At 42.5% G+C, this 17837-nt stretch overlaps 1 protein-coding gene across 1 annotated transcript in view; it reads left to right on the top strand.

Annotated features, from left to right (window-relative positions):
* The window catches only part of Nox3 (NADPH oxidase 3), a 54883-nt gene that overhangs the window by 26259 nt on the left and 10787 nt on the right, over positions 1-17837 (top strand). The window contains exons 10-12 of the mRNA XM_015498693.1: positions 3092-3254; positions 13420-13566; positions 16892-17016. Of these exons, the coding sequence (XP_015354179.1) occupies positions 3092-3254; positions 13420-13566; positions 16892-17016 (435 nt within the window). The remainder of the gene's footprint in view (positions 1-3091; positions 3255-13419; positions 13567-16891; positions 17017-17837) is intronic.

Here is a 17837-nt window from a genome sequence, read left to right on the forward strand (position 1 = left end):
TGGCACACTAAACAGGGGCTGGTTTGCTCGTTGCTGTCTCTCCCCATTCTGCAGCGTAGGCTCTGTGGAGAGAGGGAGTTATATGTTTGGTTCACTTTAACATTGCTGGTTCCTAAAACTAGCTCTATTAAGTAAGAACCCAATGAGTGTTTATCCAATAACTAAATGAGTGCTCGTGAACAGTGCAGCCTCCTGTCACTTGTTAAACTGGTTTGCCCTCTGCCTTTCATAGGTGCAGGCCTATGTATGAGCAATAAAGTGCCCCCCAAAACTAGAATTCGTTCAGATCTTCAAGACACAAAGAATCCAAATCTTATTGGACGACCTTGGCCCAGGTTATGGTTTAACCTTGTTTTAATTTTGCACCATAACGGGGAAAGCGCCCGTCTGTTCAGTGCTTGGACCCTGAAAGGTCTTCACCCAGCCCACGAAAGCGAGAGGAAAAGGGTGAGTGGGGACACAGGAGGAGAATCAAGGCTAGCAAGAGCAGAGCGCTCCTTCCCCTCAGCCCAGGAAAGGGGGACAATGTGGGGCCGAGGAGGCCACGCCTCCTGAAGTAAAAGGGAGGATTCCTCAGAGTTGATGCTGGAGTTCCCAGCCGTTTCACCTGTTCCCCAGAACCAGGGCTCCAGCCTCAGAGGGCCTGGGTTCAAGTCCAGCTTTGTGCATGATCCTGGAGAATGTGTGGAGCTCCCTGCCTCGGTTTCCTCATCTTACCGTGAAGATGATAAAAGCAGTACTCAAGGCTTGGTTTAGAATTAGCCATGGGGTTCTTTATAAAAGCTTTGTCATGATTCATGGCAGCACATGGTAAGTGCTCAAAAAAATTAGCTATGATTAATATTTGCAAAGTAGGAAGCAAGAGCACCACAGAGATGACCATGAAAGTAATGGTTGGATGGGAAGACTTCAAAGGCAGGGGATGGAGGCTGATGGTGGCAGGGGGCTTGCTGCAGACCATACACAGCAAGGACCCAGCAGGACACAGAGGCCAGGAAGATGACTCTTTTCCTGTTGCACATTATTCGAAACCAGAATTTGGAATCAAGGAGGGATATCGGAGTGAACTTGAAAACAAGAATTAGGGCAAAGGAAGCCAATTCTGAAATTGCAACGGGTCTGGAGCAACGAGGAGATTTGGGCCTCTAAAAAAATAATGGTTGTCATGACAGCTGTGTTCAACTGCTGAAAGGCCTGAGGTACAGGAAAGGAGAAAGACCTGGTACGTGTTTCTCAGGAAGGCAAAAGACGAGAGACATCAGAAGACAGATCTCAGTACGACAGGAGAAAAATTGCCCCAAACTTAGAAGTGTCCCCAAAGGCATCAAGGTATCCTGGACTGTAACATCCGAACGTGACCTCTCAGAGACAGGAGGGAGGATTCTCAATTCTAAATATGCAGAAATTTATCATGTGTTTCTGTGGAGTTTAGGACATACTTCTTCTTTGGGTATAATTGATATCTTTTTAAAATCGGTATCAAATAAATCCCAAGTATTACTAATTATAAAAATAATAACAATAAGACAATGTAATCTGTAGGCAGTTTTTTCTAATTATTTATAAAATAATTTTCTTTAATTATTTGTAAAATAATCTACCGTGGGCTAAGATACTAACATTTTCCCGTTAATGACATTTTATTTTTATTCTTCCATTTCCATATATCAATATGTAATAAAGCCTTATTAATTAAGATTAACTTGAAGAGACTTAATTTGAATTATTAGGAAGTCTAGAATATGGAAAATTTTTAAATAAATCCAATTGAACTTTCATGAACACATAACAAAGCCCAAACGGGCCAACCTGGGGTGCCTTCCACAGACTCTCCTTAGGGAATGGTTAGGAATAACTTAGAAACCTTTTAATTAGCATATCTTTGTTCATATGTAAATGTGTACTTTTGGAATAGTTGGGGTCATTTAATACATTCTGCTGACTGAAATATTTTAAGCATTCCCTGTACAATTGATTCAGCAAATGTTATTAAACGGTCCATGCCAGATAGCATGAGAGATGCTGAGATGTAGCACCTCTATCCCAAAGAGATGCCTGAACAAAGAGAGACCTGGTTCCTACCTCCATAGACCTGAGGGTCCAGAATTCAAGATGGAATTAAGTCACACATGCATGCAAGTACACGCGTGCACACACACACACACACACACACACACACGGAAAAGATCCTAACTATGAGAAGCGAGGGTACATGGCGCTTAAACTATATGAAGGGGGTTAATCTAGTCTAGGACACAAGAGGGACTCCCCAGGTGAACAATGATTGGGGATGGGACCTCATGAAAGGGTAACTCTTAACCAAGTAAAGGGATGGGGAGAACTGGGCAGAGTATTCCAGGTGAAAAGATAACACATGCAGAAGGCAGCCCTGTCTATTTAGGGAAATAGAAGAAAAGCCAACGGGGGGAACTAGTGATGAGCCGTGAGATAAATCCAAGGAGCCAGTCCATGTAGGACAGTGTTAAAGACCATCTTACTTATTCCATGAATATACTTTATGCTTATAAAGAAAAATTTGCTAAGCAAAGACAAAGCATCTTTGCTGCCCCTGGCCTAATTATCACAGATTTGGAGTTAGCATTACCCAAGATAGTGATTTTCAGAAGTTCTCCCTAACAGACAAATTATTTCAAAAGTAAATTTATTCCAAATGAAAGACTTCTGTTAGACTAGATGATACAAACAGACAAAACAATGTAACCAAATCAATGTAAGCAGAGAGAATTACCTTAGGAAAAGTAAGAAAAGCCTTATAAACCACCTCCATCCTTCTCTTTTCTTCCATGGGGCTCCATGATGCTCGGAGTCAAAGCAAACATCTCGGAACTATAAGCAGAGCTCACCAGGTGGAAGAGGTGTGCGCTAATGCAGGGGATGCCAGATGGCACCTGGGCAGGACTAACTGGTTTCTCCCCCTGAGGCAAGCCCCCAATCCTCATGCTGAACCTGTGCTCTCTGAATGGGGCGATTTTGAGCACAAAATAGGACCTTTGAAAGCACTGGCGTGGCTGGTTTTGTGTCAAGAACAAGGTATTCTCAAGGTCAAATGCACTGCACTCTGTGATTCCAGGCTGGCAGTGGACGGGCCATTTGGAGCCGCTCTGACGGACGTGTTTCACTACCCTGTGAGCGTGTGCATTGCGGCAGGAATCGGAGTCACTCCCTTCGCGTCTCTTCTGAAATCCATATGGTACAAATGTTGTGAGTCACAGAGCCAGCCGAGGCTGAGCAAGGTATGGAAGAATCCAAAGTTCACCCTTCCCTGGATTCAAAGGTTCAACGTCCTATCTATCAACTGCCAATTCTTGGGGAGGATTTTAATTAACTATGAGGGATAAACTCAAGGATCCTTAACTATACTTATGTTCTTAAAAATCTCCATTCGGTATTGCGTTTATGAGAAGGGTTATGTCTAATCTTGTTAAAGATGACAAGACATAAATTTTATTGCTTCATTGCCATTACAGGACATGTAATTGCTCATCTCAATAAAATATGGACAGGCTGCAACTGGCTATGTGACTGGGCTGCCGTTGGTGACATTAGTGGGCAGCCTTCCCCTTTGCCCCTTTAGATGAATACTGTTTGCAAACACACTGTTGTCTCTTATTCTCACGGCCACTCTTGGGATTCGTTGGCCTGTTCCACTGCTGTTGCTACTCAGTCCCCAACCCTGATCCTGTCAATTCTTATATGTGCTATGACCAGATTTCTTCAGGATTTCTTTCTTCCCCTGTCCTACCTAGAGACTTCATTCCATACCTTGATCTTGCAGAGGTGAAAGGAGCTTCCTTTCCAGGTCCTGAAGTTTAATAATCTGAATCCATAAAACCAACTGACAAGAGACAGATTAACAGGAGAAAAGGTGCAAGTTTATTCTCATGCAGGCAAGTAGGAGTCGCACAAAGCATGAAATTCAAAGCAGGACCAGATGGTTACAGCTTAAATACTTTCTTTATAGTGGAGAGGGGAGTGGGCACTGTAGACAGTTTCAGAGGAAGAATAAATGATTTTTTAGGGGAGAGGAATGGGCCCAAAGACAAGTGCCTGGAACAAAGTTCACGTGGGCAGGGAGTGTGGTGTTGACTTCAGTTTTTCTTCCTGTAGCTTAGTATTCTAGAAGGTCCAAGGGAACTGTAAGGAAAGAGGGATGAGAGACAGGAGCGGGGAGCAGGAGGAGGCCAGAGACCTTGGCTCTCCTTGAGTTCAAAGCACTGAGCATGCCAAAGCCATCCTTTGGAGTATCATTTTTTGAGCCTCAATCACCCCCTTAGGACCAGCAACAGGCACTGGAGCAGCTGCAAAAAGGAACTGTTTTACACCCAGGGGTGGGAATACAGGGCAAACCGTGACGTCAGACGAGCTGGGCGGGTCCTGGTCCTGCTGCTGATCCTCTGAGTGAGCCTTTGGCTGTAGCTCCTGTATCCATCAAAGGAAGATGCTGGATTCAACCAGCACAACCTTGTGCTTCTGTGGAACACCAGTCACATGACTTGGTCTGCTAAAGAGGGTCCCATGGTTAGATAAACCTAAGAAATGCTCCTAGTTCATCTCACTCTAGGGGATTCATGTCATCTACTACCCTATGGAAGTTCTACAGAACTTCAGTTCCGCAGAAAAGAACCTTATTCAGTCTCGTTTCACCTGATATTCCCAAGCGTATTGGCCCACAATACCTTTGTCCACCTAATGCCTTTGTCCACCTGACACCTGTTAGAACAGCATTCTGTGAGCCCTGAGGGCAATACCAGACTCAAAGATCTCTCGTGCCAGGGCTTTCCCAAGTAAGACACAGGATACGAGTTCTTTCATGATGTTTCTAATGACAAGTGCTTGACATTTGTTTTTTCATTTGGTTTGATCTCACTTGATCTTATATATGAGATAAATAATACAAATCCTGTTTTCTAGATAAGCAAACCAATGCTTAGAAATATTTAAAGTGACTTTCCTGGAAACACACAGGTACCAAAAGGCAGAGTCAGGATTCCATCTGGTTCTTTCCATGACATGACCAACACATGGTGGACATGATACCAACACCCCCTGAAGCCCTAGGACACTGAGGTAGGAAGGCTGTGGGGCTCTTAGAGAATCTGCTCCTGGACTTGGATCCGGGAATCTGCCTGACTCTGCTGTCACTGAAGTATCGCCTTCAGTTCATCATCCACCTCTTGGAACTGGATTTTCTCCTCCACGCAATGGAGAAATAAGAGTCCATATCCAACTAGGAGTTTTAATAACACTTAAGACAAATAAGTAATGTGGACTACAGAATCACTGGGTAGATGTGTATAAAATCATGTAAACTTGATTCATACCTGCCAAGATATAAACTGATTGTTGGTATGCTACCTCTACCAGCCCAGATGGATCAGGCATTTACTACCTAGCAGAGCATTTTGCATACAGTTTCTCCCACCATCTCTTCAAGGTACCTGCCACTTTAATTCCCATTTTGCAGATGAGAAAAAAATGGAAGCTAATCACAAAGCTAATAAGAATGATAGAATCATCTTAGCGAGTTGTTATATAATTTGTTCAGATAAGTAATTTTCTCAGTTTACCCATGAAGAGTCTGAAGCACAGAGCACTAACAAGTATCAGAACTGACATCTGAATCTAGGTCCCTCCTGTGCCAAAGCCCCTTTCCCACTTCCCACCCCAGGAACTTCACCAAGAGAGCATAACAGCTACTGTGGAGTACATCTGGAATTCACGGCAGAGCTTTGTTATGGTCTGTGACAATTTGTCAGGCCTCTCAAGTGCTTCCTTTCCTCCTTCTGTCTGCCAAGTAACACCCACTGAAAGGGGTGGCCCATTATTCATTTTCTGTCACACTTGGGGGTCACACAGAGACGGTATTGATCATATGTCTCACTTTCACTTACTCAATCAGAATTTATTCAACACCTACTATGTGCCGGGCTCTCTCAGACTGACACAAGATGTCTGTCACACACAACTTACAACAACCTAACTCACACCTGAGCTATAATAGCCTCTCCCTTCTCCCCTCCTCCATTACCCTCCTTGCTCTCCTCCTGTTCCATCACCTATCTTCCTTTCCTGCGTTAAGATCCACAAAATATTTTATCTCCCCAGCAGGCTGTGAGCTCCTTGAATGTGACTCCTCTGGACATTCTTATTTGTGGTTATGTAGGAGCTGGTGGGCCACTGAGTCAAGACCAGAGCATGTGTTTCTGATTTCCACTTCAAAGCTCCTTCATGAAAGAAGTGAGGGTTTCATGCTCTTGAAAGTCGAGGCTGAGAATTACACTTAAGATGCAATTCCTGAGAGCTGGTGTGCATGAGAACAAGTTTGGAACTTTCTCTCCTTTGAAGCAACTTGGTGTGTGTGAGAACAGCTATCATTAGGGTTATGTAACTCATATTTGTCAGGGCTGCTGTGCACTTTCGAGATATAAATACTACTCTTTCCACTGAACTGTCAGCCGCTATATAATTTTCAAAGTGCAGCTAAGCAAAGAAGTACATATTTATCTAACAGCATCTTCACCATTTCAGGTCTGGGCTACAGTTTTCACATTGTTCTCTTGTAACAAGAAAGAAGAAAAAAACAGAATAGGGGTTCAGAGATGGAATTTTAAGCATAAGTGCTTAACTGCAATTAAAAAGAATTTTTCTCCTCCGTGTATGTAAAATACTAGTTGGCATAAATGCATAGATTCATATATAAAAGTCCCAAGTCCTAAGCCTACAGCAAAATAAATAAATAAATAAATTGTACCAGTTTTCTCTATTGGACCCCTCTCCTGTACCCTTCTCACCCTACAGTTCTATAAAACTGAATGAAATGCAGGCACTTAACTGTAAGGCACCAGCGGCTCCTTTGGGGTCATAAGCAGCACTTTCTATTTGAAGCTGATGTTTTAACATTTCTTTGTTTCCATCTTTTCTTCTTAGAGATATGAGGGCAGTATAGGAAGGGAGAGACATGGTCAAGGAGAGGCTTCCTAAGAAGACAAAAGAACAGTTAAGTGTAGGAGATTTGGCTGGGAAGAAAGCAGGGAACGTTGCAGCACATTAAAAGGGTATTTTCAACCCAGAAGTAAGAGCAAACTTCTCTGGATTGAAAGCAGATGAGAACCCTAGGCCCTGTGGGATGAGGGCGGGCAGCAGAAGTGGAAGGAAGCCCTCTGAGGGCTGAGGGGTAGGAATGCCCTGCAGGGATGAAAGTCCTCCAATCCTGCCTAACGGGTATGATTAATTCTACATCACACTCAATTTGTGAAAAGAGCTCTTGAAAAAAATTAGGACAGTTTGCTTGTGCAAACTGTCAAGATGATGAATGAAATAGGTGTGTGAGAATGGGGAGGGGGGGAAGCATGCTGACATAAATATATTGGCTTACACATTTTGGTTCCCCCTAATATCACAGCCAGGTAGATGGAACTGCAGGAACTACCAACTGGAAGGTTTGGTTCATTTTCTTTACTATATATGTAATCTATAGTAAAATAGATTATAAAAAAAAATAAAATAGATTATAAAAAAAAACTGAGATAATCTAATTTCTCCATAAATTGTCTCTCTTCATCAGTTCAATAATAGATAACGGTGATAATGGGTATTTATAGTGTGTCCCAGGCAAAATGGCCTTTGGGTTCTTAACCTAATATAATAAACAGATAATTCAAATAAAAAGACAGCATGGGCCAGTGGGAACAAGAGAAAGAGGCCAAGAAAGACAAAAATCCATACTCTGCTTAAAGATATTAATAAAACAAAGGAGGACCTGCTCTCTTTTCTAATGAATGAAAAATGCATTTAATTTAGTCTGTTTAGTTTGAGAAATTATTTACTTTCGCTTTCTCTCACACTGGAGCTCGGGCTACTCCTGAATTGATCATCTCTCCTAACCACTGAGAGCTGCGATCAATTGAGCAGGGTGGAGTAGGCCCGTTTGCTCTCCCTGAAGACGCGTGGGCTCCCCTCTTTGATCAGGCAACCCCAGAAGACCTCAGCACCCCATCGGGCCTTACCATCGCCCCGTGGGAGGTGTCCAGTGTTAATATTTTCAGCACCTTGGTTTATTAACCACACAGGCCATACCTGACTACAGTCTCCTTGTAAAAGATTCACGTAAAAGTCTCTCAAAAATCTCCCATTCCTTCACCTCCCTGTCCACATTAACCATGCCCCACTCAGCTCCCCACTGAGCACTGAGTGAGTGGGTTTCATTCTATTCTTCTTGGTCCCATGCAAGTACACAGCCCTACACCTATATGCAGAGGGGTCATTGTCACATAAATGTGTGTGTGCTCTGTAGAGAGAGGGGATATATACCATTTGTTTCGTTCCGAGTTTCCACTAGAACGTGGCCAGAAGCAACGTCAATGTCAAAGCCTGATGATCTATTTCATTTTATGTGGTGCCTTCAGAATATTCCACGTTATGACAAGCCCACGATCTGTTTAATCACTTTGCTATTCATGAGAGATTCTGTTGTCCAACAAGGGTTAAAGAACAAATGTTCAGCCCTGGACCACAGGGCAAAGCGGTAACATAGTCATGAAATAGTTAACATTTAGGGTAATGGTTTTAAGAAAAACATCTTAAGCATGAAAAAACTCTTGACCAAGCCTGGTCTCAGTCTCACAGTGATTTTTTAGGGAAAAAAATTATGATTTTATTGCTTTAAAATTAGAAATTTTACATATTAGGGAGATCAGTAAGAAGAAATATATTCGTCGTGTATTTTTTTCTTGTATGCTATTGTATTCATCCAGGATTACTTTGACAGTAACAACAAAATAGAAACCAGAATATAATAGCATCACTTATTGAGGAGATAGTATATATTTTCTAAATACCATTTGCAATCTGAACCATTTCAGAAAGAGAAGCTCTTTTTTTTTTTTTTTTTTTTTTTTTTTTGGACAGTGGTCATGATTTCCTCTATGCAGAGTCTCTGTCAGCGTCCTAGCTTGGGCTCTAGTGTAGATTTGTTGTCCAGAGTGGGAGACAGAGGTGTGTGCTGCCCTGCAGGAGGTGGCCCACACTGTTCCCCACTGGCCGGCACTCTGTGGACCTATAAACACCTCCAACATGTGTTTAGCACACCTGGAGCCAGGGGTGGGTGCACTTCCCCTAGAGGAGGGCTCCTCTTTAAGAGCTAAGTCATCATGATCAATGCTGAAATTCCAATTCCAAGACTGGTGCTAGAAATAAAGTTTGCCAACTCCAATGGGGGCGGGATGGGGGCGTTCAAATAGGATGGCAAGTTCAAGGTTAGCCTTGGCAACTTAGTAAGACCCTGTGTCAAGATAAATAATAATAATAAAATAAAAATGTTGTGTCCACCGAAAACTGAAAAATAAATATTAAAAAAATTTTTTTTAAATAACAAAAAGGGACTAGGGATGTAGCTCAAAAGAAGAGGTTCCCCAGTACCATCCAAAAAAAAAAAAAAGTTTAGCTTTATCTGCTCTCAGTAATCATTAACTCTACAATTCAGGAGTGACCCAGGAGAATGCAGTTCCATGTAAGGCAAATGTCCCTCTCAACTCTATAACATAAACACACCATCCTCAATCTGTTTGCTTTTCTCAATGACGGGAGCAGCAGTCGCAGTGAACATCTTCTGAGCACTTCATTCATCCGACATTGTGCTACCTGCTTCCATGGGCCATGTCCTTGTCCTCACAATGACCTCATGAGCTCTCCTCGGTCGGTGTATGGACATCTTACACACATGGTAGCCTAGTCTCAAGTTAAATAGCCTGTCCCAGTTCCACCTCCCAGGGGTCCAGGACAGGTTATAGAACCCAAGGGCTCACGGCGTTTAAAGACTGTGTTGTATTTCATTCCTTATGGACACTTTCCTTTTTTGCAGTGGTCCTGAGCCATAAATAAATGAATAGATAAATACTTTTTTCCCCATTCATCCTCAGAAAATCAATTTTGGATCTAAAGAACTACAAGTTATATTTGCAGAGCTGTGCTCTGCCTGTGATTGCAGGTGCCTATCCAGGTTTGGGCAGGGACTTTTGACATGAAATAGCCTGAAAGATTCAACCTTTGATTGGAGAATCTATGAGCTCCACTGGCAAAGATAAATTGGCAGTTCCTCTTGTTTTCATTTTTTGATGTTGATTATCAAAAATTAGCACAGGTCCATTTCCTACCAGCTCCAGATCACTTGGAATTAGTCCACATACCTTCCTAAGGAATTCTTTAAAAGAAGCCCAGGCTTGGGAGCTACGGAACTGAGATAGGAGAGAGCTCAGCTCTTTGGGTGTAGCTCACATGTGATGGACACGGGGGAGTTGGGTCAGGTCGACAGTCCATGGGAATAATGTGACAGTGAAGGACTGTGCCAGGCCATATGCACAGAGAAGCCCTTGCAGAGTCCCAGAGGGGCCACCTAAAACACCTAGGCAAGCACTATGTCCATAGGAATGAGGGAAACTTGGGCTACCTTGAAAGTTTAGAACTTTCATTACTTCACTGAGGATGGCTTTCTGTTTAGTAGCATCTTTTAAAGGAATCTTCGTATTTTTGGTCTCTGATATCAGCGACAGAGTTCTGAAAGCCCTGCTTTACACAGTGAACTGATGTTAGGGTTAGTTTTATTTTTGGAGACTGAGGTGGGGTGAGGGTCGGAAAGCACAGATCACAGAGTTGTAGCCCATTGTTTGGACACTTGTTCTACTATTGACCAGGTCCTTTCTAGTGGGCAAAATGCAGAGGTGGAACTCTTATGTCCCTTCACAGCAAGTGTCACCTACCATTAGAAGGATGAAAAAGAGTCAAAGCAAATACCCCTTTTCTTCCGTTCAAAGTCTCTTTTTTTTCCCCCCTCTTTGTGCCTGAAGCACTTCTTCTGGGCCTATCCATTTTTCCTTCATAAGTCTCTTGTACCAAAGCTGCCAGTGTCACCTATAAGTCAATTATGGAGGGGAAAGACACAAAGCCATTAGAAGGAAGCAAAAAGAATAAAAGGCTCGGCAAAACCTAAGAACACAGACACACAGCTGTGCCACAGAGAGCAAGGACAGAAATAATTTCTATTTGAAAAGGCAAAGATTAGAGTTTGGGTAAAGTGAAGATGTGGGAATGTTTCAAGTAAGGACCGTTGGAATGGCTTATTGTCCAGGTGTGAATGCATTTTACGTACGCCCCTTCACGGGTGCGAAATAATAGGAAGGAAATCAATGGCGTTTCGCCTGTGCCAAATGCCCCCTTCATTCTGAGGGAAGACAACTGACCGGTCAGGAAGGGGTGGGGGTGCACGGTGGAGCAGGCGTCCAATTCAGTCAACAGGTTTTCCATTTCCCCTGAGAGCAAAGCAAGTTAAAGTAGGGGCAAAGGTACTCAGGAATAGTTTAGATGTACTGTCTCATGGAGGGAAGATGAAGGTCGCAGATTTCATCACCAACAGGACATCAGATCAGACTCCCAAACAGCCTCCATTCTGCCCCCACTGCTTCCCACAGTCCCCAGTCTTCTCTCGACACAGCAGCCAGGGAGACCCTTCCACAGGCCGGGGATGGTGGCATTCCTCTGCGAGGCCCTGCAGGGCCTTCCTGGCCCACTCAAGTCAACATGGCCCCAGAACCATAGAACAGCCCCTGTTCTCTCTCCTCCCCTGCTGCTTGCCCTCCACTGCAGCCCCCTGGCTCTTCCTTGAGAGGTCTCAGGGCCTCTACACTTCTGCCCCACCATCCTCAGATCCCCCATTTGACTCTCTTACCTCCTCAGATCTTTGCTCAAAGCCCCCTTCCAGCGAGACCTCCCTTGGCCATTGGGCTTGATGTCACAACCCTTCCTGGTCTTCCTGTGTGTCCCCACAGCACTTATCATCATCTGGCATATTCTGTTTTGCATATTTACCTGTCATCTTTCTTCTCCCTCTAACATGTAGACTCCCCCCGCATGAGGTCAGGGATTTTGTGTGTCTCTCTCTTGCTCATCTTGATTGTTCCAGAACACAGAATGGCCTGGACACTAGTGAGCATTCAGTATGTATCTGTTGAGTCTGTGATCGAGTGGATGACAGACACCCCGTTAGTGGGGATTCTCAGGGCATTCACCAGAGGGAGTCATTGGCTGGGTTCTGCAGGACTGTGTATTTTAATCTCCAGGAAGTGGTGGGAGCCAGGAAGAGAGAGGCAATCCTCTTTTTTTTTTTTTTTTCTTTTTCATCAGGGTGCAGGAAGGAGGATCCTTTGTGTTTAGGGACTGAGGAATCATTTGTCCTGGGATTAATATTTTAAGTGTCTTCTGAGCAGGAGCTGCCCAACAAACATGTCTCTAATTCTTGAGTGGAAGGGTCTTACTCTGCCAGCTTTTGCTCTTCCTATTAATATTGTAGATTTCTGTAAAAATCTGAAGAGGATTGATGAGATGTCTAGCCTTGTACACATTCCGCAATTTCCTTTTCCTCGTGTATTTGATCTATTAGTTAAATCTCATCTATAAATCTGATGGCATGATTGTGAGCTTGCAGGCAGGCTGGCACAGAGGGAGAACACTGGCCTTTGGAGACACACCTGGCAGTGCCTGGGGTCGAGTCCAGCCCCACAGATGTTGTTAAGGCCTGGAGATACCTCCTGGGATATCTCTTGGTGCAGGAAAGAGTAGTATCAGCAATGGGTAGGAGTATGAGGAAAATGCAGAGAATTAACAGATTTTTCTCCCATGGTTTCTTCTAGATGCATTTTTCTGAAACTCACAGCCCAAAAACTAAGCCTTTGTTTTAGAAAACTCTCCTTGTCACTTGCCATTTGCTCAATCCAGTGAGCTGTTGATTTTTTTTTTTTTAAAGTCATCTCCCTGGACATAATTTCACTACAGCAGTTGACACACAGGCACAGCCCCCACGCACCAGCCTTTCTGGACACTGATATGTCTCACTGAGCAGAGATTTCTGGCCTGTGTGGCTTGATTCCACAATTACCATAATCTCCATTCTCCAGAGGCCTCGGCTGGTGAAGTGGATTAGTGCCCAAGCCTTCGGGGTCTCTGGAGAAGAGAGTTGAAATCCCGAGCTTAGGTCATAAGTAAAGATGAAGGGGGTTGGTCTAACGGCTTATCCCCTTTGGGGAGCAGTGAAAGGCACAGCTAGTTATGATTATTAATCTTGTTCAGAAGAAACACAGCCAGAAATGTGGTGAGTTGATCCTCATCCAGAGGAACTGGCACAGCCCACGGGCTCCTGACTCTGAATTCACTCTGGGCCTTTTCAAACACAATGTGAATTTTTTCAAAAGAAATCACAGTGTGACAGTTTGTTCACTGGCAAAGAAAAGCATGTTATTTTTGCAGAAGTGCCCATTTGGGCTCAAATAATTTAATGGAGATAAAGTAGTCTGTGATTATCAGCACATTATGAAAAAAGAGATGGCTCAGTTCTGCCTTCTCTCCTGACAGGTGTATTTCTACTGGATTTGCCGGGATGCAAGGGCATTTGAATGGTTTGCTGATCTCTTACTCTCACTGGAAACACGGATGAGCGAGCAGGGGAGAGCCCACTTTCTGAGTTATCATATATTTCTTACTGGCTGGGATGAAAATCAGGTATCGATAAGATTTTGAGAATGAGCATCATTACCTGGCTTGCTTAACACAAAAGGAACAGTTTCAGTAATGAGCTATCTAGTTATCTGGCAGCATGAAAGAATTATCTTTATGTTCCTAAAAAGGAAAGGAGAGTAAAATAAAAACAGATTAAAAAGAACTATAAATCGTAGCAATAAAAGGACCTATAGTTATCTTACCGTGGAATAGAAAAGAAGATAAACAGGTTGGACAGCAGAGGACAATCCAGATTGGAAATCCCAAAGAAGTTTGCATTTGTCACTTTAAGAGTGACATCAAGCAAATATTGATTGGTTATATCATCTGTTGAGTTCATAATTGATTTTAATTCCATTCTTTGAGCTGTTCAGAATTAAACAGAAAAGATTCCCAGGTATTTATATTGAACCTTTTTCATTGAAAAGTATCTGAGTAACTACAGAAAATAATAAGGGATGCATGGTTTATCTGGAGATTTCTTTTCTTTAAGGTGTTCTTAGAAACTGTGGGTGTATGTATGTGTCTGTTTACCTGAGATGAAGATGATCTTTGCTTAGGCAGATGTTCTGCAATCCATGGTATTAATGAAATACTGAGTCTGAGTTTACCGAAAATAATGTATATTAAAACATGGACCACAGTAATAGGTCAATGTTATAATATTGAATGATGACAAGTACATGTGAATCCAGTTCAACTCCTCAAATATTAGAGTTTACAATAAAGTGATTACTAGGCTATAAAATATATATTCTAATCAGCATCTCAGTTGCAACTATCATTGATGTTTACCTCCAAGGAAGTGAGTCTGAGCCAATGAGTTTTGATTAATCACTAAATTTATAAATCAATGCTCTGTGTGTGTCAGTACAAGCATGCACACACACACACACACACAAACACACACACACTTGTAGAACATTGCTATAATTTGGCTTTGTCCTTCTGCAAATGAATAGACTTTCCTTGGATTTCAGTAGCTTTATGAATTTTTATGGTCTTATTTACAGTCCTTCTTAAATATTTAATCCTCTGGGATAATTTGAAATGCGAGTTTCTTGGAAACTAAGATTAAAACATCTTAATGAATTATATAGTGTTAATTATGTTTTCTAAACAAACATTTCCCTTATTCAAGTGGGATCTTTGACTGATGATCCATTTGGTGAAGTATAGAGACAGCTTTTGACTTTTCTTTTCCAAAACTATGCCTTATCTTCTACTTCTAAAGAAAATTGATCCCCAGTGTCTGCTTAGACATCTCCTGTCTTTTGGGAGTTATGAGACTTGGGTTCTCCCAGCTGAGATCTGAAGTCAATTTGGTGCCAATGCAACCCTGCACTCTCCTTCCTATCTCTGCCACTTCCAAGAGTAGAATAGAGTATATATTTTTTCCTAAATAAAAGTAAATTAAAATAGATATTTTCTTAAATTTTTCCCATGACATGTTGGACATCCTTTAGACTCCCAAGTTTCAGGCAAGAAATCACTAATCTCAACATTTAAGGAAAAAATAATTGGTGCATTCTGTCAGTAAATCAAGCATCAAGAGGCTGTTATAGAAATAGCCAATTGTTAGACTGAATTCAACAACCTCAAAGTGGCAAAATGACAAGAACAGAAGGGACAGATGGAAGAAGTATTATGAAGGGCAAATCAAAAGAGTTTGGAGATTAATTGAACATTGGGCTGAGAAATATGGAACAAATATAATTCCAAATGTTTGAACATCAGTGATTGGCGGCACTACAAAGAGAAGTAAGGCCTTCACGAAATAATGTCCAAACTTCTTAGCAAGTGCTGAAGGCCCTTCCCAACCTGACCTAGCTCCATCAAGCCCCATCTGTTTCCTCTGGTGCCAGGGCTGCAGAACATGTGGCTGCACATCCTGCCATTGATGTTTCAAAACAACCATGTTTTTGTTCTTAATGGTCCCCCTCCCTGACAGGTCACTCAGAAACCTCTGCCATTTTCTTCCCCATTCTCTGTTTGCCTGGAATGCTAATCCCAAACTCTTCTCCATTAGTGGTCTTGCTACCTGGAGTCAAACTTGCTTGATGGAAACCTCCTGTAGCTTGGAGTTCTGAAATTCCAGTTTGCCATTATCTGCTGGCCTGTTGGGGCCACTTCCGTTATTCCCAGCAGAACCTCGATGGCCCAGGTCTCTTTCTCAGACAAGGAAAAAGGCCGTGCAGTGGGAACTTGGGCATGAGTTGTCTGTTACCCAGACTTTCAGGATTAGGAAGAGTCAGAAGGTGAAGCCAATCAAGCACCAAAGTGTAGACAAGTGAGCACAAAGGTTTGTGATGGGTCTAAGGGTAGTGCAGGTCACACACCCATGAGGAAAGGACGGGGTAGCTACCAGAATTCAGCAGGAGCTAAAACAATGACAGCCACTGAAAACACTCTCACGAGGGAACCATACACCTCAATCGCTTGCTTATTCATTGGCTGACATGATGCAGTAGTGGATTCGCTGAATTCGAAGGCAAGTGCTTGGGCACAGAGCTCCCACCATGCCCCTTTCTGTGCTCTGGCCTCCATGTCCTATCTGCCAGCCTCAACAGCCTCCCAGTATTTGAAGGCTCTCAGTATAAGATCAGCTTTCCCTATTCATAGGTTCCACAACTGTAAGTGCAGATTTCAACCTAGTAGATACTATATATAAGTAATCAAGAGATGATGCAAAGAATACTAGAGAATCTGCATAGGTTATATGCAAATACTGTGCCATTTTCTATAAAGGGTTTCATCATCCTCAGTCTTTGGTATCTGCAGGGAAGGGGCAGTCCTGGAACCAGTCCCCCAAGGATTTCAAGGAACGACTGTACATCAAACTGTTTCAACCCAGTAGGCAGATCTGACCGTGAGACCCATCTTCTTCCTGGACATTTCATGGCACGTTAATCTGGCAATGCCCTTCTCAAATCCTCAGGATTTAATATGAAGCAAAACGGGACAGCAGGTGGAGATTAATTTTTAAGAAGTCTGGCAGAAAAAAAAGGGAAATCATTTAGTGTTGCTTTCCCTTAGCCACATTTGCTGTATGGCTCTCATCCTTTCAAAGAAAAATATCCTTCTTAGGCTAATATTATTGCATACCTACTATGTACCGTTTCAGTAGGTTCAATGCAAAGATACATGAAATATGATACCTGTCCTAAAATGCAACATCAATGGTATCTGCTAATAATGATAAGCATTTCCAGTCCTGTAAAAAAGGCTTTTTGTATCAAATCTACACATGAGCTTAATGATCCTTTATTTATAGGAGGCTCCTACTTTTTGTTCTAAATGTCATCTGATACCACAATTCTTATTTTAGGCTATTCACATAGCTTTACATTGGGATGAGAACACCGATGTGATTACAGGCTTAAAGCAGAAAACCTTCTACGGGAGACCCAACTGGAACAACGAGTTCAAGCAGATAGCCTACCACCACCCCAGGTGAGTAAGGCGAGCTCTCTTTCCTCTGCCTGCTGGGAGCCTCCCCGGAGAAATGCAAGTTACTGCTGACTCGGGAAGTGAATCTGAAGTCGGTACTGCACATCTCCTTTAGAGAACCACAAACTTCTGCTTAACTGGCTTACAGCCTCTGACAATTATTGATTATGTTGAAAATTTTCACACTTAACCTCAATTTAAAGATGATATTTCTTAAACAACATATGCCTTCAAGAAAACTTTGGTGAGCACAGTTATCTCTAATTACCCAACTGGAGAATTCACTTATGTCCAACCGTACAGCGTATCTAGCATGTCTAGCAAAAGCAGAGAGAACATGTTCTAAGACTGAGCAGGGAGTTAAGGTAGTGGTTAAGGACTCAGGAACTGGAGCCCAAGAACCTAGGTGTGGAGTGAATGAATGAATGTAAGGTGCCTAAAATAGTGCTCACTACACAGTGCTCCATGAGCTTAGCTGCCGCTGCTGATATTACTATTATTGTTTCAAGGATTAATGTTATTATTATCATTATATAATAAATTGTAATGTAAAGAAGAAAGAGCACTTGCTCTGGAGTGAAGCCTATATTTCCTGGTTCTAGAAGTTTCTAGGTAGGTGAGCTTGGACAAGCCAGCTTGGTTGAGGTTTTGTGCCCCACTGTAAAATATAGATGATAATATTCATGGTGTTGTCTTCATATTTTTAAAATTATACAGTATGTTAAGAAGTTAAGTATAAAGCAGTAACACAAACAGTGATCATTGCTCTTCTAACTCCCTAAGTGAACCCTCATCATCTATGGCTCTTGAACGTCAGTAGATTC

The sequence above is a fragment of the Marmota marmota genome, unplaced genomic scaffold (assembly GCF_001458135.2).
Source record: "Marmota marmota marmota unplaced genomic scaffold, marMar, whole genome shotgun sequence".
Classification (NCBI taxonomy): Eukaryota; Metazoa; Chordata; class Mammalia; order Rodentia; family Sciuridae; genus Marmota; species Marmota marmota.